The 22,435-nt window shown below is 41.6% G+C and overlaps 1 protein-coding gene across 9 annotated transcripts in view; it reads left to right on the top strand.

Annotated features, from left to right (window-relative positions):
• The first annotated feature begins 956 nt into the window (after positions 1 to 956).
• Positions 957 to 22,435, top strand: part of RCBTB1 (RCC1 and BTB domain containing protein 1) — a 75,506-nt gene continuing 54,027 nt past the window's right edge. For 5 of the 9 annotated variants that reach the window (XR_005832614.1, XR_005832615.1, XR_005832616.1 and 2 more), the window contains exons 1-5: positions 960 to 1,075; positions 1,720 to 1,751; positions 16,728 to 16,803; positions 16,907 to 17,076; positions 17,672 to 17,822. Coding sequence is in view for 5 of the 9 variants with exons in the window: in XM_040622720.1 (XP_040478654.1) it covers positions 16,951 to 17,076; positions 17,672 to 17,822 (277 nt within the window). In the remaining 4 variants the exon portion in view is untranslated. Of the gene's footprint in view, positions 1,076 to 1,719; positions 1,752 to 16,727; positions 16,804 to 16,906; positions 17,077 to 17,671; positions 17,823 to 22,435 lie in introns of those variants that run through there. The other 4 variants (XM_040622723.1, XM_040622721.1, XM_040622724.1 and 1 more) reach the window with 4 other exon arrangements.

Here is a 22,435-nt window from a genome sequence, read left to right on the forward strand (position 1 = left end):
AGTCAAAGAGAACAAGAACTCTCTGTAGCCATAGCCTAGAGTGCTGGAAGATGTGCAAAAGCAGCCTTCTTCTAGTAGATTAACTGCGTTGTTTTGGTGATACGTAGATGTTTTTCTGTTTATTCATGAGAGTTCAAGTGGGAAAGTAAGTTTGAACAAGATTGCTTAGAAAATTGTGCCAAGAAGTTTGGACTTTATCCTGTAGCCTATGGAGCGAACTGGAGTATTCAGAGTCTGTACAATACTTCATGAAGATGACTGTGGTCTCAATAGATGACAGGCTACAGCAGCATAAAGCAACCCCGGCCTCAGTTTACTCATTTATAATAAGAAAATGTCTTAGGTCCCTTACAGTCCTGGCGGCATGCTTGCGAGGTACGTTTGCCCTCCTTTCATCACCTGGGCTCTGTACCTTACTCCCTCCTTCCTTCTGATCTTGGTCCAGTTGCCACCTGCCCTACCCCTCGGCCTAGCGTAGCTGCTCACGGACAGGTAGGAAAGGGGCGGGGGGAGGAGGAGGCGGGGAAAGACATCTCTGGAGTTAAACGAGTCTCTCCTCCGAAATCCTTTGTCCCCGACAGCCCCATCTGGGTAGCCTAGAGGGAACAGGGCGCGCCACGGGGCAGGGAGAGGAGCTTCCATTGCTTTTCCGTCCTAGGTTCCTCCAGGATGTTAACCGGCCGTCCCTGCGGCTAACCAAGCCATCCAGAAGGGCAGCAGGAGCCAGTTCCTCGCGCGTCCATGGCTCCCTGAGACCAAAGCTTGCGACTCTCGGCAGTCGCCGAGCTCCACCGCAACTCTCCGCAGAGACCCCTGTGCTAGAGCCCAAAGACGCCAGCTCGCAGCCGCGGCAAAGCGGGAAGCTAAACCCGGGAGGCGCGCGCCGCGTCGGCGTCACGTGAGGCGGCCCGGCCACGTGACCCGGCGGCCCGGCCTCTGGCGCGCGCCCCCCGCTCCTCCCCTTCGCCGGGTGTCCGGGCAGCTGCTCGCTGGCAAGTCTCCGGCCCGCGGGTCTTCCGAGATCCCCGCTGCTGGGCCCGGCCGGACGGCGTGAGAGAGCGACTTGGCGCCCCAGGTAGCTCGTGGGGCGCGGGCCCGAGCTCGCGGGAGCCGCTTCCGCCCCTGCTCTTCTCCTTGCTCCCCTTCCCCGCGGGCCGGGCTGGTGCGGCCCGTTCTTCTGCCCGTCCCTTCCCTCCAGGTGCGGGCCTCGGCCCCCCGGCCCTTCTGGCCCCCCAGCTCCCCGGCCCCCTGGCCCCCAGCCGCGCGTTCGCTGGGCGCTGCGTCCCGGCGGATGTGTGCGCAGCCGGCACCGCACCGTTAGCACCTCTGCTGGCGTTTCTTCGAGGAGGAGAGAAAGGGTTGGGGATGGGGGGAGGCCAACGAAAGTTTTCCCGGCTCCCTTTTTTTGAGCTGTTTGGATGCGGCTTTGCTCCCAGCTGAAGCCTGTTACAGCTCTCGGCGCTGTTTTGCTGAGAAGAGACCTCCCCACCGACTCTCCTCCCCATCCTCACTCGGCCCTTTCCGAGATTTTAGCATCTCCTCCTTCACCTCCGGAGGGTAGTGGTGTCACAAACCCTATTCTCCACTGTTTCCCTTTCCCCCACAACGCGGCTTCCGCAAAGGGGCATTCGCTTAGGGACCTTCATCCAGGAGTGCGGCGAACTGACTGAAATATTTCTCTTGTCCTGCCTCGGGTATACTACCTACTCTATTTTATAGGAGATGACCATCGAGGCATGCTCTATTCTCTCGTAAGTGGCTTTTTGTGTATATTTGTTTGCATGCGAGACATTCCGATGTCATCTTTGCAGCAGGGAATTACAATTTTATAAAACAATATTATATTGCTTAAACATATTTAAAGTATTATTTGACTTTGGCCTATTTGGGGGGGATTATAGTTCTTGGAGGCAAAAACTCAGTTTCTGAGACTGTTGTGCATTGTGGGATAGTAACATCAAAACACCAAGGTATATCATGCTGAAAGGAATGGAAAAATGAGCTAATCCTGAGGGCAGTTTATAGTGTGCTTTAAACTTTAGAAGGTATCCATTCGAAGTGAGCGCTGGGTGAATTTCACCTCTTTGAAGTGCTTTCAGGGTTAAGTAGGTAACTGTATATTTTCATTCTGTTAATATAGCAATTAATCTGTGAGATGGAGGTCTTTTAATCCATTGTGTGAATACCAGTCTATTTATTAAGGACTTCTGGACAGGTCCTATTTCTTCTTCCCTGTAGAAGAGGAAGGATATTAATCATTAAAGAGATTTCTTCTACAGGGATTTTTATGGGTGTGATCCAAATGATCAAATTCTGGGAACTTCAGGAAAAAAATAGCCTTAAAAAGCTATCAAGTTTGCGCTTAAAAAGAATTCTTTTAAATTTTTAAAAATAGTGCCTGTATGTTCTAGTAAGAGCTTTGGCTTCATCTTAATAATCAGCTCAAGCTGGGAAGTCTGAGACCGTGTCCTGAAAGTCACTGTGGGGAAGATGAAACTGAAAGGAAATCAAAGACCATTATTATTATTCTATTTTTTCTGTGGGTACTACATTAAACAGTAATTCATGCATCATAAACAAGGTGTGGACGCTCAAGGATTCTAGAGTCCAACCAGGGCATTAGGACACATTTTAAGATATTCTGCGGTTTAAAAAAAAATCTAAAAATGTTACATGTTGTGTACATGTTGAGGAATGCACAGGAGGCATATGATGCATGTTTGGTTTAACCACAATAGACTTCATAGAGGTCAGTTAATCAAGTGATTAATCAAGTGATTATCTAAATCCATTATGTGTTTGACCCATAACATGGACTTAATTTTTTAAAATTTCCAAGTACATTAAGTCCACAATATAGACTTTTTTTTTTAATTTTGCAAGGAAACAAAATTTAGAAACTACAGAAGCATAGAGAAAAATGTACATCACCTGTAATTATACCATCTGAAGATAACAGCAGTTAATGTTTTGGGGCATACTTCCTTTTTACTATACAGATTTACTGGGTTGCTGTGTTCAGATAGATTTCAGATTATAAGAGATATTGTAATATCAAAATCTAGTTCATACTTGAATGTAGGAGAGCCAATAGCAAAGGTTTGAATATTGAAGAACTTATCCAGATGTATGTAATTTTGAGTTTAGATGGAGTTTAAAAGCAAGAGTTGAAATAGCTGGGGATACCTCAGGATTTTTTTTAGTATTAGATTTTAATGAGATCATACTCATGCATACCTAATAAATCGTAAAGTGTGAAAGGACTTTAGGAGATAATGAATTTCACTTGGGAAAGACTATACTCAGGCCATTCCTGAAAGATGGTATCTATACTTCCCAGAACTCCAGAAAAGAAGATTCCATGGCTTTCCTGAGATTAACATTCCACAGGGGCAAAAGAGTATGTTTGCTGAGATGTTCTTTTTGATGCTTAAGAAAACGTTTTAGTTTTGGAGATGGACCAAGTCTATCCGGTTCCAGTGCTTCAGTCATGAACTCAAATAGTATAGTGGAAACATCTAGTAATGTTGACAGCTGTGGTAAAGTGTTTCCAAAGATCACTGCCAGCAGTTCCTCCCATGCCTATGCTTGACTGCTGTACGTCCCATTAAGAGATGGAGTCTATATCTGCTGCATTTGGATCTTGGAGGAGAGACCACCTGCAGAGGCCCAGCTATATGAGTGAGGCCTGTTGTCAGCCTTACTTAAGCTCCCAGGACCCGTGACCTCGTGAGGAACCTCAGCTGAATTACTCAAAACACAGAGTTGAAAGCAATAACAAACAGCTCTTGTTTTAAGCCATTGAGTTTTGGGATGGTATGTTACTCAGCGAAAGATGATTGAAGCAACAACATAGCACCTTGTGTCATAAATCCTTGGTGCAAATGTGGTTCACATATAAGTCAGTCCTAAGATGTGATCCCTGAGCACAAAATTGAGGTCAGCATATGCAGTAGTGTGCCTTAGTGATAAAACCCTGAATTATTAAATCTTTACTTCGTATTACATAAGGATGTACTTACTGAATTGGTTTAACTGAATGCTGTGACTGTATCTTGTACTCTACAAGGTAACTGGTTACATCAAAAATCATTTTGTGTAATTGGTTATTACCAGTCTTAAGTTAACGGGCTTTAAAGGAATTACCCATTATTGAGGTGATGGATATGTGGTGTTTTCTTGCAGTTTGCCATTTGATGAGTGTAGTACCATGATTGTAGTTGTAAATACAGTACAGATGTAAGATCTGCGGTGAACACGTTTGAGAGACGCTTTGTTCTCAAGGGGCAAGAAGAGTGGAGCTTATGCAAACTGTCATTTCAAATGTGTATATTACGGGACTTTGAATAAGCAGATGATCTGTCATTCAGGAGCTCTTGTCTCATTAATGTTTAAATGAGCAACTTCCCATTCCGAGTCTGGTTACATCAGAAAAACAAACCACTTCACTGGAGAAGAAAAACTCACAGGAGATCAGATGGGTACTTTTACAGACAGACTTAAGGTTTCCAACTTCCACTGGGCCCTCCTAGCACCTTTGTAGGTTCCTCTGGTCAGTCGTCTTTCCTCACAGGGAGAAAAAGGTGACCCCAGGAGAGAATGACCCCAAATGCAAATCAAACCCACAGTGAGATACTACTTCACACCCTCTAGGATGGCTATGATAAAAACGACAATACGTGTTGGCAAAGGTATGGGGAAGTTGGAACCCTTATAAATTGCTGGTGAAAGTGAAAACTGTAGAGGGAGGGGTAGAGAGAAGAGAAAAAGAGCTTCCACCTTCTGGTGCCCCAACCTTGAAACTCACCTCTCTCCGTATCTATCCTTTCCTTCTCTTGTGTCTTCACAGTAGATTCTCCCCCTTTCTAAGCTTATCTTGTTACCTCTGCTTCACATTCCACTTCCTGTTACTTTCTCAGAAACCTGATTTAGTGGTTATGTCCTGTCCTTACCTTTTTCTCTCCCGGCTCCTTCCCATTGACATGTAAACATTGTTCCAGTCTCTGGGAGCACCTGACTGGCTCAGTCCAAAGAGCATGTGACTCTTGGCCTTGGGGTTGTGAGTTCGAGCCCCACATTGGGTGTAGAAATTACTTGAAAATAAAATCATTAAAAAGAATTTTTTTTAAGTCTCTGACATGTTTAAAACAAAGAGATCACCCCACGTATGTCCTTCAACCCCAGTTCATTTTACATTTACTGCCTCGCTATTTCTCTTTTCCTTCACAAACTTCATCCTGAACAGGTTGTTTATATTCATTGTTTCCTCTCCTTCACCTTTCACATGCTCCCCAACCTGATGCAGTTGGGCCTTGTCCACCCACAACTTCACCCAAACCCTTCTTGTGGAAGTCGCCAGTGATTCTTGTTAAATCCAGTGGGCCTTTCTTTTGTCCTTACCTCGTTTGGTCTCAGCAGCATTAGACCCTGACGCTACCTCTCTGTGGGATACTCGTGTCCCGAGGCTTCGTGACACTGTTTGCTCCTGGTTTTCTTCCTACTCTGCCTGTTCCTTCGCAGACTCTTCTGCAGGGGTATTTCTTGTCTGTCTGCTGTTGGATTTAGAGTTCTTTCCAAGAGCCTGTTCTCTCCTTCCTCCATAGACTTTTCCCTGGGTGATCTCATGCCAAATTTCCAAATCTCCAATCCAGATCTTTCTTGATCTTCGGATTTATAAATCTACCGATTGGACATACCTACTCTGATATCCCATAGGTAGCTAAACTTAAAGTGTCCAGGATAGAATTCCTCATCCCCCTCCGAAATTGGCTGTGTTCTCTGTTCTAGTGAGTGGACCACAGTTCACTCGTTACTTCAGCTCCCTTTCCCTTATTCAGCTCCTTTCCTCCCAGTCAGTTGCAGAAGCCTCTGGAGTCTGTCTCCTGTCCAGGTTTCTCCATTTCCTCGGTACAGGCCGCCTTCTTTCCTGCCTTACCACAGCCACCTTAGGCTCCCTGAGTTCTTTTCATCCCCATCCGCTCTCTGAGTTCAGCCAAAGTAATCTTTAACAGACCTATATCTGATCACGCCACTTCCCTGCTTAAGGTCTTTCAGTGATTAAATGTTGCTCTTAGGATAAAGGCTAAGCTTTTTGGCTACAGCCGTGCTAAATTTCTTTCAGTACCTCCACCTGGCGTATACATTCACTCTTCCCTGCCTGTCTTCTCACAGGTAGTTGACACTTCCCGATTCTGGTGTTCCCATGGCATTCACACCACCCCATCAGAGCAGTGGCCATTCTGGTGAACATCTGTTTATATGCCTAGACCCCTCTGACCCCATGTCCGTTCTGCTAGGGGCAGGGGAGGGGGCTGTGGTATTGGCTTTGTGTCCTTTTTACCTATAGTTCATCCAGTAAACATTTATTGAATGAATACAGTATGGTTCTGCCTGTCCCCTGCTGGAATGTTAATTTGGCTTTAGGCCATCACAGGGTATGTTTGATACTTTTAATACGACAGAGACTGGTAGATGAAATCACATTAGAGCTGTTCACATAGGAAAGGTTCATGATACCATAAATGGATTTGAGCTTGGATCCCCCTATTCCAGCCTTGAACATATTAGAAAAAATAAAATGAGGTATTACTGTGTTCTATCCATTTCTTTAGCCTTTTGATCCTTTAGCCTTTTATGTGATCCATTTTACAAAGCTTTGTCTGTTTGTTGCTGTGAAGAACAAAACTGTAGAAGTTATTTCAAATCATTAAAGTTTCTGGTTTCCTTTTAAAAATAGAAGTATCTCATAGAAGTAGTACTTTTATAGGACTGCAGTCAGCTTCACAACCCTGGATATCTTTTTTTTTTTTCCTGCTAATACTATTGCCACTTGGGTTGTTTGCTTTTCTAACCTGAGCACATGGCTTCAGTTGAATTATTTCTTCACTTACAATGAACTGTCAGATTCTCTGTGTCCTAGAATTGCCTAAAGCTTCTGTGCAATGAAATGAGAGTGGCCCCTTGGATGATGGGGATAAAGACTAGCTTCCAGAGGCCATGATTGCAAATTGTGTTTCAAGTAAAGTAACTTCCTGGCAGTTGGAAGGTGACATATGTCCTCTCCAGTGAGTAACAAATTTGAACAAAACTGATGAGGCAGAGGGTAGTCACTATGTTAGGACGTTCTAAAACATCAGTCTGTTTTTCAGTGAAGGTAGGAGGATTACCTTGTCACCTGTTCATCTGCGTCTTTATGAAGGCTGGCATAAACTCTTTTGGAGAATGCCGTATTCTTGGAGCCCCTTTGTCTTTATGGAATTTGTCAAGTATTCAGGATGTTCCCTTTCATTCTGCTAGTAAGGTAAGCTTGCAGAAAAGAGAAGGGGTTGACAGCTGTTCTAGCAGCTGGGGCAGTAAAATATCAGTATTTCGGTACATCTCTGAAACTTTGCTTCTTTACAGTACTTATACCATAGAACTGGTGCAGTAGTTTTAAAGTGTATTTTTATTTAGGGGTGCCTGGGTGGCTCAGGGTCCTGGGATCCAGCCCTGCATTGGGCTCCCTGCCCAGCAGGGAGTCTGCTCCTCCTTCTCCCTCTGCCCCTCCCCCTGGCTTGTGTGCACGTGCTCTCTCTCAAATAAATGAATTGAATCTTCTTAAAAAATGTATTTTTATTCATAAAATTTTGAGGCCAAGTCTATCTTAGAGGCCTGTGTGGACCTTGGAACTACAGTTGATGTCTAAGTCAGAGGTATTGCATCTGTTCAGTCTCAAAAAGCTCATCAGAATAAGCATGGAAGAAATGGATGAGAGTAGCATTTGTCTCTTCTGTAACTCGAGAGGTTTCTTGAATTTATTTTGCTGTAGCATAGACGTATGACATGACAAGCTGTGAGTTGCACCCCAAAAGTTTACCTAAAACCCTAGAACTCATCTGTTTGAAAGTTTTACTAGAATTGAAATACAGTACCCCAAAATAGAGAAAGATGGCTACACACTTAAATCTTTTGTGCTCGGGGTGCCTAGGAGGCTTAATCGGTTAAGCGTCTGCCTTCAGCTCAGGTGATAGAGTCCCACATCAGGCTCCCTGCTCAGCGGGGAGCCTGTTTCTCCCTCTGCCTGCTGCTCCCCCTGCTTGTGCTCTCTCTGTCAAATAAAATCTTTTTTTTTTTTTAAAGATTTTATTTATTTGAGAGAGAGAGAGAATGAGCGAGAGAGAGCACAAACCAGGGGGAGAGGCAGAGGGAGAAGCAGACTCCCCGCTGAGCAGGGAGCCTCATGAACCTGGGATCATGACCTGAGCTGAAGGCAGACGCTTAACTGGGCCATCCAGGTGCCCTTAAATCAAATCTTAAAAAAAAAAAACAAAAAAAACCTTTTGTGCTCAAACAGGAACTTCCATTGGTGAAAAAGGAAGAAAGTTATGAAAAACACTCATTCCTGCAGGAAACTGGGTGATCTTCACTGAGGAAATGCTTACATTTTATGATCTGCTAGAATGCTAAAAATTTGATTTCTGGGATTTCATGTAGCAGTTTTTAGGATATATTATTTTCATATAGTTTTAACTGTTGTGCAAGTGATTTTTTTTTCATTTATACATTGATATGTATCACATGGACCATATATTTGTGTGTGGTATTCCGTTGTTTGTGTGGTTATTCTACTTGTGTTCTAGGTTTCCACTTCCTAGGATCTTTCTATTAGAAAATAATCTCAGAGCCAGGGACCATGAATGTATTGCTCTTTATGATTTCCCCAGCATTCTTGGTATGTGGGGTCATTGTCAGAAGAAGAATTAATACGTGCTATTATTTTGTTCACATTATCATGCAGTAGTGCTTTTTTGGTAAGGCGTCTTAGACTTTATCAATAGCTCAGTAACTATAAATAAATTCCTGTTGTAAGGCAGCTTAGCAACTTAAGCTGATAACAAATAATTACCCATCCAGTTTATGAAAATGGAAAAACCTCTGTTAGAGATTTTCAGTGTACATGTAAGTGCTTTAATTTAAATAATTTTTTTTGCAATTAAAAAAATATTTTTTCATATTTGACATAGCTGTTTCAAATAGCCTATACCAGGCTATATCTTGCATTCTAAAGAGCATACAGGCCACTTTTGAACAGATTGATTCAGCATTCAGAGTCCTTTATTTTTACTCTGACAATATCAGCTTCTATGATAAGGAATGATGCAAGCTCGCTTCGTGCTCCCAGAATGACAGCAGAAGAGTCAGAATCTTGGTGCTAACCATTTCTGCAGGGCTGTTCACACTACTCTGACCTCTTTTCCTTAGCATGCTTTTAGGCCAGCAGAAGGCAGGTTCTGAGGTGTACTTTTCCATTGGTTGCGTCCATCTGCTTTGTTGCCAGATACGTGCTGGTTAGAATGAGGGTTGAGATCTGTGCGGAAGCCCCATCTTTGTAAGTCATAATTCTATTTTCTGGTGTTTCTGAGAGCATTGTTTTATCAAAAACAAAGTTTTCCTGGACTAGTTTCTCCATTTCCTGTTCTTTTTAAAAATTTTGTAAATGTATTCAAATATCTTTTTTGCTAGATGAGTAAAGCAAACCTTCCTTTAACAGTTACCTGGTTCCTAGGGGACGGGAAGATAAATGTGCTCTTAGAGGGATCAAAAGATTGGTTGCTACATTACTCCTTTAGAGTTCCAGTTCTAAATGTAGATTTCTAAAATTGGAAGGTCTGTGTTTGTCCTCTTGACTAAATTTGCTTTCAGAGTGTAAAATAAAATAACCTTTACTTCTCCGTGCCATGAGCTTTCTGAGGGACAGTGCTGGTCACTAGGAAAAGCCACCCAGGGAATGGGATTTTGATCTGTAGTACTAATGAACACAGAAAAAGTGTGTAGGAATATGGGATATGTTTTCAAGTGCTAAAGAAAATATGGAGAGCCAAGTGAGTTGGCATATTATCCTCTGAAGGCGTTAAAACTCTTTTCCATCCTCTGCTTTCATTTCTCATTTCTGTTCTTCTATTCTTGCTCTATTTCCATATGCCAAAAAAAGCCAAGAAATCATTGATTCACCTATTAATGCACAGTGAGTGACAATTGAGGCTGAACATATCAATGCTTTTTATGAGAAAGTACTTCCTAAATAATGGGCAGAAATAATGTTGCAAAAAGAAAAAAGAGTATCTTACTGAAGTACTTCAGAAGTGATTATTTAATATAACGGACATGCTAATTACAACTCATTTTTATGATTATCAGTCAAGCCCTAGAAGGACTGGTCATCATAACAAATAGTTGATTTAGTTTGAATTGCTGTATATGCTGGAAAGTTCTAAGAAGGCTGTGTGTCTTTTAGAAATGTTCCATTCAGGATTTTGTTTAATCTGAACTTGTCTTCCCAAGACAAAATTAATGAATTATGATTGTACTTTTTCAAAAATATTTTTTAGGACTGAAACACTTTTATATTTAATTTTAAAATATGTATCTTTAAGTTTATTAATGCAGGTTTGGTGTAAACCCATGGATCATAATTTTCTTTTATTTTTTTAATTTATTTGAGAGAGAGAGTGCACACATGTGTGTGGGGGAGGGGCAGAGGGAGAGGAAGAGAATCTCAAGTGGACTCCCCCCTGAGTACAAAGCCACCCTGAGATCATGACCTGACCCAAAACCAAGAGTTGGTCGCTTAACCAACTGAGCCACCCAGATGCACCCATAATTTGATTTTTAAAAATTGTGATAAAATATACATAACATATGGGGCGCCTGGGTGGCTCAGCCGTTAAGCATCTGCCTTTGGCTCAGGGCGTGATCCCAGCGTTCTGGGATCGAGTCCCACATCAGGCTCCTCTGCTGGGAGCCTGCTTCTTCCTCTCCTACTCCCCCTGCTTGTGTTCCCTCTCTCGCTGGCTGTCTCTCTCTCTGTCAAATAAATAAAATCTTTAAAAATATATATGTATATACATAACATAAAAATTATTTTAACCATTTGTAAGTATACAGTTTACTGACATTAAGAACGTTCACATTATTAGGCAGTTCTTACCACTACCTGTCTCCATAGAACTTCCTTATCATCCCAAACTGACACTCTGTATCCATTAAACAATAACTCCCCATTCTCTCCCCCCTCATCCCAGGCAACTATCATTCTCCTTTCTGCCTCTATGAATTGGACTAGACTAGGTACCTCATGTAAGTGAAGTCGTACAATTGTGTTCTTTTCCGTCTGGCTTTCTTCACTTAGCCTAATGTTCTCACGGTTCATTCCTATTATATCATGTATCAGTCATTTCTTTTTCAAGGTCAAGTAATATTCCATTATATGTAGATACCACATTTTTGTTTATCCATGCATTTGTTGGTCGATGTTTGGGTTTTCCACCTTTCGGCTATTGTGAATAATGTTGCCCTGATCGTTGGTGTATAACTATCTGTTCCAGTACCTGCTTTCAATTCTTTTGTGTATATACGAGAAGTAGAATTGCTAGATCATATAGTTATTCTGTCTTTAATTTTTTGAGGAACTGACATAATGTTTTCTACATTGGCTGTAACATTTTACATTCCCACTTTCTACATTTAATTTTATATTAATAACTCATTTTACAGATTTGCTTGAAACACTCTGCCATCCTAGGTTGTAAATTTAAGGCAAGAATACCTCTTTAAACTTTAGCAGTTTAGGGGGTATATATAATACAAATAACTAAGCTTTTATTTTCATTTAAAATATTTGTTTATCCTTTGGTCACAAAGTGTTTGTTATAGAAATGTGGAATATATTTGAACAGCACAAAGAAAGAAAACATCACCTCTTAATCTCTCCAGAGAAATACATTTGGTGTGTATGTATCCTTTTATCTGTATATATTATACTTTAAAAAATTGTAATCATATAGCACATATTGTTTTCTAACGTAGCTAAGCCTTACAGGTACACTTGGTTTTTTGCAGGGTGTTTTGTTCTGTTTTTAACATGGAAATAAGCTCCTAGTTTAAGCTTTTTGTTAGCATCTCCCTTGGGATGCTTCATTGGAGGGATGCACGGGACTATGGAAGGAAAAGCATTGGGCTGCCTTGCTTAAGATCACTGCTGAATACTTACCAAAGTACGTGCCTATCCAGGATGACCTAGGTCAAGCAGGCTGTTTGGAGATTCTTCCCTATTAGTAGTGCTTTCTTACAGAATATTACTATTTGAAGCATCTGCATTTCTTTTGCAACCTCTGGAGTGATGATATAAATGAAATGATGTTGAACTATGTCTATAATCCTTTAAGTGTAATCCATACAGTTAGAACAAATCTGTTAATACTTCTGCTTCATGTTTAGGCAAATTTAGTAGATGTCCTAAGACATTAGAACTGTCCTAATACTGTTCCTCTTGTGATAGATCCTTATGTTTCTGACTCATTGTCAGCCACAGGGGTTCTTAAGTCTGGTATAGATTTCGTAACAGATTAAATGCTAGTTGATTTCTAGTGATTCCACCTGCTTTAGCCTTTCAGATTAGTAGTGTACCCACTTTATAATTTTGTGGTAGAGGGTCAAACATATGAAGTTGATAGAATGATCCTTAGTATGATTTTCTTAATATTAGCTAGCAAAGGTGTCGCTGCCCCCAGGAAACTGGAGAAATTAAATATCTCACTACAGTAATCATAATGATGATGTGGTAATTTTGAAAAAGTTGGTGGTCTTTGCATTTACATTACACTGCCCACATTCAGGACTGATCTATTCCTTACAGCACATAGCACATCCTGAGTTTTAATACCTCCACAAAACCTCTTGGGGAACCTTGTCTGAATTCTGAGGATCCCCTGTTCATGTCTTCAGCTGCTCATCTTGAACATAGTCTCGTGAAGACATCCTTTGTGCTTTAGCAGTCTGTAGCCCAACGAGGCACCTTGTGCTCATACACTCTTGTGAGTTCCTTGAGGACAAAGGTGTGTTTGGTCTCCAGGGCCTGCCGCCTAGTGGTTTTCGGAAGAAGGAAGGAATGAGTGACATTCTCAAGGTTTAACCAGGCAAATCTAGATAAAGGCAATAGGGAACACATTTTTAGGGGGAAGTTCTTTTTGTATTTGAAGCATTTTAAAAACATGCTGGTGTACATTATTAGACAAAGTCAGAAGGAAGTAATGTTGGAGAAGTTTAATAACTGAAGGGCCAGGGCTGATGTTCTCTGATGTAAGAATCAGAGGGCTAGGGGTTGAGTCCTGACTATTCCAGTCACTGCTCTGTGACCTTGGGAAGTCACTTTACCTCTGAGCCCACTTCTCATCTGCTAAGAAGGGATTATGATCTTCCTTACAAGAGTATCGTGAAGATTAAGTGAGGTAATGTGTGCGAAGCTGCTTACCATTAGTGTCTGCCCAGTTCTGGATCACTGTTCGTGTCTGCCTTCCTGGTCTTCATTTACTTCACGGATCGTGTTGCTACGAGTGAATACTTGCTTGGGCAGCGTTACTGCCCTTGTTCTCATGTGTTCCAGAGTCCCCTGCAGCTTGTTCATTATATCTTGAACATAACATTATAGAATCTTACAGGACAGATTTTTGAGAGACCCAGGCTCAGGAAGGTAGGTGGCATGTCACACGGATGAATTAAAAGCCAACCTGGGAATAAAACACGAGCTTCAGGACACTGTCTTTTCCACCATGCCAAGACTGTTGCTAATACTTTCTTTTTATGATGGGTGTGGTCCTGTAAGATACATGACCTGGTTTTATATTAACTTTTAATTTTACAAGCCTTTGAAGAAATATCTTGTAAAATAAAGATTCAAGTAATTTAGGAATGGGTTCATATAATATAAAGTTCATATAATAAGCCATCCTTATGAAATATATAAGTTCATATAATAAGCTATCATTATGGAAGCCTGATTTTTTAGTAGCTTACCAAACCCTTGGGGGCAGAGTTGCCTGTGACTGATTAATGACTTCAGAATAATTGTACTGTTTTCAGGAAATTGTATAAATTTGATGGTAGTATCCTTTGTGTTGTAATTTTAAATGTGGTGAATCATATATTTTTGGCTAATTTAAATTCCCCCTTTTCCCTATTTATTTAAAATTCTACATTATATACAGTATTAAATGTTGAGGACTAACTTTGATGTGGTTCATGTTCTAGGAAAATAAAGTTCTGGATTTTTTTTTGGAATTGGTCTCTCTGCTTATAGATATTTACACTGTTTCCTTTCTTGTGACTCCTTCCGTCTCTGTTTTGTAAGAGACACAAGGCAGGCCATTTGGGTGGGGCAGGGTGGGAGGCATCTTTTTTGGTTACTTCTAAGAGCATTTAAAACAATCATCTTACTATATAAAGAACACAAAAATCAAGAACAATAGTCCAGTAGGAAAAATAGGGACTTTATGTAAAAGGATGACGCATGAGGCCAAGAGGTGAAGGGTGCACGTGCAGATTCCAGATTCCGGATTGCGTGGCTTCAGGCCCTGACTCAGCCACTTACTGGTTTGAGCAAATTCTTAAAATCTCTTTGCCTCCATTTCCTTGACCGTAAAGTGAGGATTTACGTGAATTAATAGATGTAAAATACTAAGAACAGTAGTTGGCACATAGTGTTCAAGAAATATCCACTGTTATTGTTGCTGTTATTGTGATTATCTTTTAAATGATGCCCAGCCTCACTCATCATAGGAGGAATTCAACCTGAAACAAACCCGAGACACCATGATAATACACTGCGTGGTAAGGTGTGGGTGACCAGGTGCTGCCGTACATTGCTGGTTATTTGATTTACTGGTACTACTTCAGTAGAGGACAATTTGAGATAACTGTTAAAAAGGTAAAATAGCAATTTGGGGTGCCTGGGTGGTGCTTTAAGACTTTCTCTCCCTCTGCCTCAGCCCCCCCCCCACCGCCATGTGCTTGCTTGCTGTCAAATAAATAAATAAATAAATATTTTAAAAAAAATAGCAATTAGACTTTGACCCAGCAGTTCCATTTTTAGGAATTTATCTTATAAATATATGTATAAAAAAAGACAAGTATATGCAGTAATGTTATGTAGGCAATAATTGCAGTCTTTATGTTAGGAAAAGACTAGCAGTGACTTAAACAGTCTCTCAGCAGAAGCAGGTAAGTTGTTAACTTGATGTAATGGAATGCTGTATGTACCATTGAAAAGAAATGAAGTAAGTCTACATGTGCTAATATAGAATGATTTCCAAGATGTACTGTTAAGAGAAAAAAGGCTTCCACACACACCTACACATAATGCTTTTGTAGGCATACACTGTCTCTGGAAGGGATTAGAAACAACTGTTCACAGTGGTTGCCTTTGAGGAGAGGATTGGAGAGGGATGGTAGGGAGACTTACTTTCCTTTACCCCTTTGTACCAGTTGAAACAAAAAAAATTTTTTTTTTAAGATTTTATTTATTTGAAAGAGAGACAGCCAGTGAGAGAGGGAACACAAGCAGGGGGAGTGGGAGAGGAAGAAGCAGGCTCCCAGCGGAGGAGCCTGATGTGGGGCTCGATCCCGGAACGCCGGGATCACCCCCTGAGCCGAAGGCAGACGCTTAACGACTGCGCCACCCAGCCGCCCCAAAACAAAATTTTTCAACATGTTTTTATGTATTAGTTTTTTACCCTTCCTGAAATCCTTTGCCTGTTCTCACCAGCACGCACACATGCACACGTCTCAGAACATTCAAATGTCGTTCCAGGAGTCTGGCTGTGGAGTGATGGGGAATGGCCTTCCTGTTGGTGTTTAGTGCTTATTGAAAATGTGATGTGATTCTTGGGGCATAGTAGTCATCTGCTCTTTGTCATCCAAGTTGGTGCTGATGGGAAAAGTCTCCCTGGATGGTGAAAACTGAGGCCTTGGCTAAGTCTGCCTAAGCCCCAAGGCTCTCTCTAGGTGTTATCAGAGGTGCTGGAGCCCAGAAGGCCTTCCTTGGTCTTGAGCCTGGCTCTCCTGGCTATTTTTAGAAGTCTGAGAAGAGGGTGAGGAGGAAGGAACTTCAGGAGTTCTGTACCTCATTAGGAAAGCCTGGTTTTATTTATAAACTGGTTCTATTTCAGTTTTTAGAGGTGAGAGCCAGGATGGAAACGCACTTGGCATGGTAGGGTTTTGTGCTTGTGCAGCTCCCTAGAATTTCTAGAAATACTTTTTAACCCTAGAAGAATTGGAGGCATGACCAGGATGGATTCTTCATGTAAAACTCCTTAAACAGGTCAAGTTTAGAGTTCTATGGAAATTTATACCTATGTCTACTTTTTAGTAGTAGTCTTTATTTGATCTGTATATATGTAGAAAATGTGGTCGTAGAAATCAGGACCAGAATATAATACTTTATTTTATGGTTTCATTCAGTATATCTTAGGCTAGTCCTTCTTAATATTTTTGCCACTCTGGACTTAGGTGGGGATGTCCCACTCCCATCATTAAACAGTGGCTTGGTATGGCAGTTATTTCTACAAGGGATGGGGATCTTTGAGTGAATCCTGGGGGTGGGAGGAGCACATTGGGGAAGTAGAGGTAATGATTCTGATGTTTATAACATTCACGTGCACACACACACACCCTCCTGCCCTCTGTCTCCTAAGCAAGAATTCAGTGTCTTAGACAAACTAGTACTGTAACCTTTAACTTTATCTCAATAACCTAAAGAAAAAATTCCTGACGAGAGACCCTGGTTTCATCTAGTTAGCTGCCTTTCAATTATCTGCTCTCTGGTTGCAGATGAGTATGTATGAAACAGATAAGCACCGACTTGTAAGTACGTACGATAAACAACGGGTTCTAGCAAGTTGTTCCTCTCATTGCAGAAAAAGGCCCAGGTTTGACGGCAGAGGAAGGATTGGACAGGTTGCTGGGGAAAGTGAGTGATCCATTTAACCAAAGGTAGGTACTTTCTTTTGAAATTAGGTTTTGTTTCCTTTTATTCACAGTGTCTTTTAAGTTAGTTTAGTGGTTAATTTTTTTCTTGGGATCTTTTTTGTTGCAGCAGAGATGTTGGCTTATTTATAGGAATTACTTGAAGCCAGAGTCATGGTGGATGTAGGAAAGTGGCCAATCTTCACTCTGCTTTCACCTCAAGAAATTGCATCTATTCGGAAAGCATGTGTCTTTGGCACCTCAGCCAATGAAGCGCTGTATGTTACTGACAATGATGAGGTAAGAAGCTCTCAAAACCTAGAGTGTAATTTTCGGGGGTGAGCTTTAAAGTGTGAAGTTTGAAGACCAAGCAAAGGTTGTGGCCAGCCGATCTTTCCAGAATGCAGATTTACTCATATCAGTTTCTGTTTTGAAATAATTCAGTGGAAGATCCATAGACACAATTCATTCCACTTTCCCTGGTATGCTTTTTGGCACTTTATCCTCTTGGCCCTTCCTTTCCTTCCAGTCTTTTCTCCTACCACTATCCCAGATGTATCCAGCAAGGCCTACCTCCTTATCTTCTGAAAAGGTTGGGGATAAAAAGAACCTGAAATTCAGGAAGACCGTGTCTTCGATAGAATTTCTCTCTCCTTTCAGTTTCTTGATTTGATGCCCCTCAACCCCCTGCTACTCCTTGAATTTCATAGTATAGCCAAATATCCTAAAACTTAAGTCATGTCAGTAGAGGTTGAATTTTTCTTAATCCGATCAGTCTTTTCCTGCCTACTGAGCTGTCACACTGAACTTGAGTGTGTCTTATTTTCCAGATGGAGAAGGGAGCCTTTGTGTAACTTTAGGCCAAGTGACTCAGACAAAACTATTTGTTTTCTAGGTCTTTGTATTTGGACTGAACTATAGTAACTGTCTAGGAACTGGAGATAACCAGAGTACACTTGTACCCAAAAAGCTAGAAGCCTTATGTGGAAAGAAGATTAAAAGCCTTAGTTATGGGAGTGGACCACATGTCCTTCTCAGCACCGAAGGTAAAGAGGGAACAAAGCCAGCTTTTCAGTTTGTGGGAAATCGAGCATGACTTCTGAGCTAAGGGAAGGTGGGGCCATATGAAATAATTTCGCATGGTTTATTGCTTAATTTCTGAGAACTATACCAAACTGATAAAAGTGAAGCGCTTCAGGCGAACTCTGGAACAGCCATAATATTGCTTGCAAATTAAGTAAACATTAGAATACTAATGTAAAGTCGTTGAAGATTAGATGTAGCAAACCAAGTAGCCTTCAGCCTAATTTTTCAGTGGATTTATGTTTTTATTTTATGTTTTTATAAACACACATATTTCTGGTTTTCCTCTCATTGTGTAGTTCCTGAATCTCGAATTTAAGAGATCTTAGTTTATTCCCAGGCATTCATGTGCGTGCCATCTGGAAAGAATATGGGATAGATTCTTCTCCTTTTAATCTCTGCCTCCGTAAGATCATTGAAGAAGGACACTATAGCGTTCTTCTTTGGTAATTTATCTGCACTGTGAGCAACCAGGACTCTCTGAAAATAGGTTTTGTATAACCTAAATTCTTCCCTTTATATTTAAGCATGTTAACTCCTGCGCTCTCTCTCTCTCTAGAAGAGACCCTCTGCTTTCTGTGGGGAAGCTTTCTGTTTGCTTGTGTTTCTCTCTTCAGACTGAGGAGTCACAGCTTCCCTGGATATTGCCAGAGGTCTTAGTATTGAGCTTTTTAATTGCCTTTAATTCATATCGGAATCCACTCCAAGTTGTCTGCCTCTTTCTCAAGCTGTGCGATCCAGATCTGAGCATGATTGTCTAGTGAGAATATAACTGGTGTTGAGCATAGTGAGGTGACGATCTCGCTTACATGTTGTGTAACCATGCTTTCTGGCATCACGCTGGCTCTTTCAAGCAGTTACTACTTGGCTGACTGGTTCTGCTTGTCATCTCTTGTGACCTAATGATTTGATTTTTTCCTAACAAATATCAGTTTTAACTGGTCATTGATTTCTAACTGTAAAACACTGGGGCAGTTTTTTAGAGCAAACACACTAAAATGTATACATTTATTTATTTTTTAAGTAAAGATGATTTGAGAGTGTGTGTGCACACGTGGATGTGCGAGTGGGGGAGGGGCAGAGGGAGAGAGAGAGACAGAATCTCAAGCAGACTCTCTGCTGAGCATGGAGAGCAATACGGGGCTTGATCTCACGACCCTGAGGTCATAACCTGAGCCGAAATCAAGAAGTTGGAGTCTTAACTGACTGAGCCGCCCAGGCACCCCTAAAACATGGACATTTAAATTCTTGGTTTTCGGGCGCCTGGGTAGCGCAGTCGTTAAAGCGTCTGCCTTCGGCTCAGGGCGTGATCCCGGCATTCCGGGATTGAGTCCCACATCGGGCTCCTCTGCTGGGAGCCTGCTTCTTCCTCTCTCACTTGCCTGCTGTGTTCCCTCTCTCGCTGGCTGTCTCTCTGTCACGTAAATAAATAAAATCTTTAAAAAAAAAAATAAAAAATAAAAAAAAAATAAATTCTTGGTTTTCTTCAAAGTGGTGACCTTAGGAAATTACAACTCTTGGAATTATTTCCAGAGTCCAGATCATGTAGTCTTAACTATCTTGAGTGTTATAATTAAGATATAAACATAAATAAACATGAAACATAAAAATACAAATAAAATAAATAACATTTTCTTGTGGGAATATTTTTCTTTAGTTCAACTTTGTTATATATTTTAAACATGCCCTACATTATGTATCAGATGTATGTATAGCACATGTTTGTGCCTATTATATATGTATTACAAATAGTTTTAAAACAAATTAAATCATATAAAACACTGTAGAAGGACCTTTGCCCCACCCCTCCTCAGTCTTGGAAACTACCCTTCAGAAGGAACCACTTTTAACCCCTTCAAATGTTCCTTCTCATGTTAATCTATATTTTTAAACTAACACGCTTACACTCTCTTCCTGAATTTTCTTTTTTAAAGATTTTATTTATTTGACAGAGAGAGACAGCCAGCGAGAGAGGGAACACAAGCAGGGGGAGTGGGAGAGGAAGAAGCAGGCTCCCAGCAGAGGAGCCTGATGCGGGGCTCAATCCCAGAACTCCGGGATCACGCCCTGAGCCGAAGGCAGATGCTTAACCACTGAGCCACCCAGGTGCCCCTCTTCCTGAATTTTCAATTTTAGATCTTATTCTTCCACTTTTTATCATGGCAGATAGAAGTTAGCTTTCTTTCCCCTTCATTTCCTCCTCCAATCCTTTCAATATAGCAATACCACCATTTTGGTTAAATCGATATTCAGTGTTTGCATTATTAGGGCTCTGTAAGTATGATTTATAACTGAGCCATCACCTCTCTGTACAACCGTTTGTTTACCTGGAGTTCATTCACCTATTTTTCTATAGGTCTGTCATGATACCCAAACTTGTTCATAGAGCATCTCAGCACTTCTGAGATTGTCTGGTTGTCTCTGGAGTCCTCCGTCCCCGTCTTCTAGCCAGGACTGGTCATTGTAGGCCTACCCCACCCCTCCCCAGCTCTCAGCCTAGAACTTCATTCACCATCATGCATGGGAGTCCCCTCACCTTTGTCCTTTCTGGATCCCCTATTTCTTGGGCCTCGTGTCATCTTGCTTGGATTATACCCTTATTTGGGTGAAACGCATTCTCTGGTAGCTTCCCAAGGAAGGTGGTGTGAGAGAAGTCTTTGAGACATTCCCTTAAAATGCCTTCATTTTACGCATGCAGTTGCTCAGTGGTTTGGCTGGGATTAAAATTCCTGATTGAAAATCCTATTTCAGAATTTTAAAGTCATTGCACCTCTCAGTCAGGGTTGCTTTGAGATTCTGATGCCATTCTGACTTTTGCTATTTTTGCATATGACTTTTTTCCTCTTTGGAAGGTTTAAGGATCTTTTCTTTATTCACAGTTTTCTGAAAAAATCATGGCTGTGTACTCTGGTGTGGATAATTTTTAATTAAAATTTTATGAGAGAGTGTGCACATGAGTGAGAGAGAGAGAGAGCATGCTAAGCAGGGAGACTGACTGGGGCTCGATCCTAGGACCTCGGAACTATGACCTGAACCAAAGGCAGATGCTGAACCAACTGAGCCAAGGCCCCCCAATTTTTAATTTATTGATCATTCTGTTGACTCTTCAGTTTGGAAATTCCTTCATGTCTAAATTATTTTCTTGTCATATTTCATGGATAATGTCCCTCCTTTGTTTTCTCTGTTCTCTTCTTTTCTGGAATTTTTCTTAGAAGGAAGAGGATTCTGAACTGATCTTCTTGTTTATATTTTGTTTCCTATCTACTTTTTGGGAAATTTCTTCAACTTCATGTTACAACTCTGATGTCACATTTTCATGTTTCTGTTGTTACATTTTCCCGTTCTCTTTCTCGTTCTCTCAGTGTGCCTTTCCCGAGCCTCCTGTCCTTGTGTCATGGATTCACTAACTTCTCTTTGAGGCTGTTACTTTCAAGTTGTCTTCTGGTCTCTGCACTGTTTCTCCCCCCCGCTCCCCCCCAGTTTTCTTCTTTCTCTTTAATTTGTTTTGGTCTCTGACTTTTCTTGTCAGAGGCTTTCTTGAAAAGTTTGGTGATCCTTGGCCATCTGTCCGCGGGTGAGACCCAGGTGCTGATTCACGTGCTGGGAACACTGGATTCATGGGTGGGGTTTGTCAAGTGCTGAGCTTCACTTTACAGAGATACTGTTTCATTAGGGATTCTCGCAGTGTCAGTATACGAGCTTCTGTAGGGTGGAACCTTCCAGATTCCTGACCATCCAGGTGTTTTTTTTTTGCCAGCTTTCCATGAGCAGGGGAAGGACAGGGACCTCACTATTTAGTAGCGGATTTCCACTTCTCCTTTTCTCACTACGGTGCCTCACAGCTCTCGTCAGGGCCTCTGTAGCTTATTTTCCTAGCTCATTTTCTTTGTCTTGTTATGTAGGAGAAGGGAAGGAAGGAGGTTTGGGCAAAGGGAGAACTTGGGTTGCAGGGCATTTACAGTAAGAAATTCACAGCACATAAATGCTGTGGGTCTCTTGTCTTATACCAGTGTTGGGAAGGGGTGGTTGCCTGACCCCACAGCAGGAGGATGAGGATGTGGGGTCTAAGTGCTTCTGTTTTTGTTACACCTGCCCTTACATCTCCTGTGGTGTCTGGTCTCTTCAGTCCCTGGGCCTTCCCGGGATCCTCTGGTTGTAATTGGCTTCTCCTTCTGCAGTTGTACCTTCTCTGTGTCACCTTCTCTGGTCGGCCGTGTTACCACATCCGTCTGCCTTCATTCTTCCAAAAGTTTGTTGTCATCTCTCCTACTGTATTTTCTTTATTGTTCTTTTTTGTCCTTGAGTGTTTATGCCTTTAAAAAAAAAAAATTGTTTCCGTCACTGTATTTCAGTAGGTTTTCGGGAAGGAATAAAGATAATGTGTTCAATTCTCCATGCTTTGCTGACTTGTGTGCTATTTCTAAAAGGTATTTTAGGAATATTTTGATCAATGCTACATTATTAAATTGAAAATCTAGGGTGTGAGCACGATCTGGCTGCCACATCTGTCACCCTATTGACCGCCAGCGTTTGTACAGCTGATCCGGCTGGGTAGGTGGGTGTCCCCTTCCTCCCT

The sequence above is a fragment of the Ursus maritimus genome, unplaced genomic scaffold (genome assembly GCF_017311325.1).
Source record: "Ursus maritimus isolate PB19 unplaced genomic scaffold, ASM1731132v1 scaffold_10, whole genome shotgun sequence".
In the NCBI taxonomy this organism is placed as follows: Eukaryota; Metazoa; Chordata; class Mammalia; order Carnivora; family Ursidae; genus Ursus; species Ursus maritimus.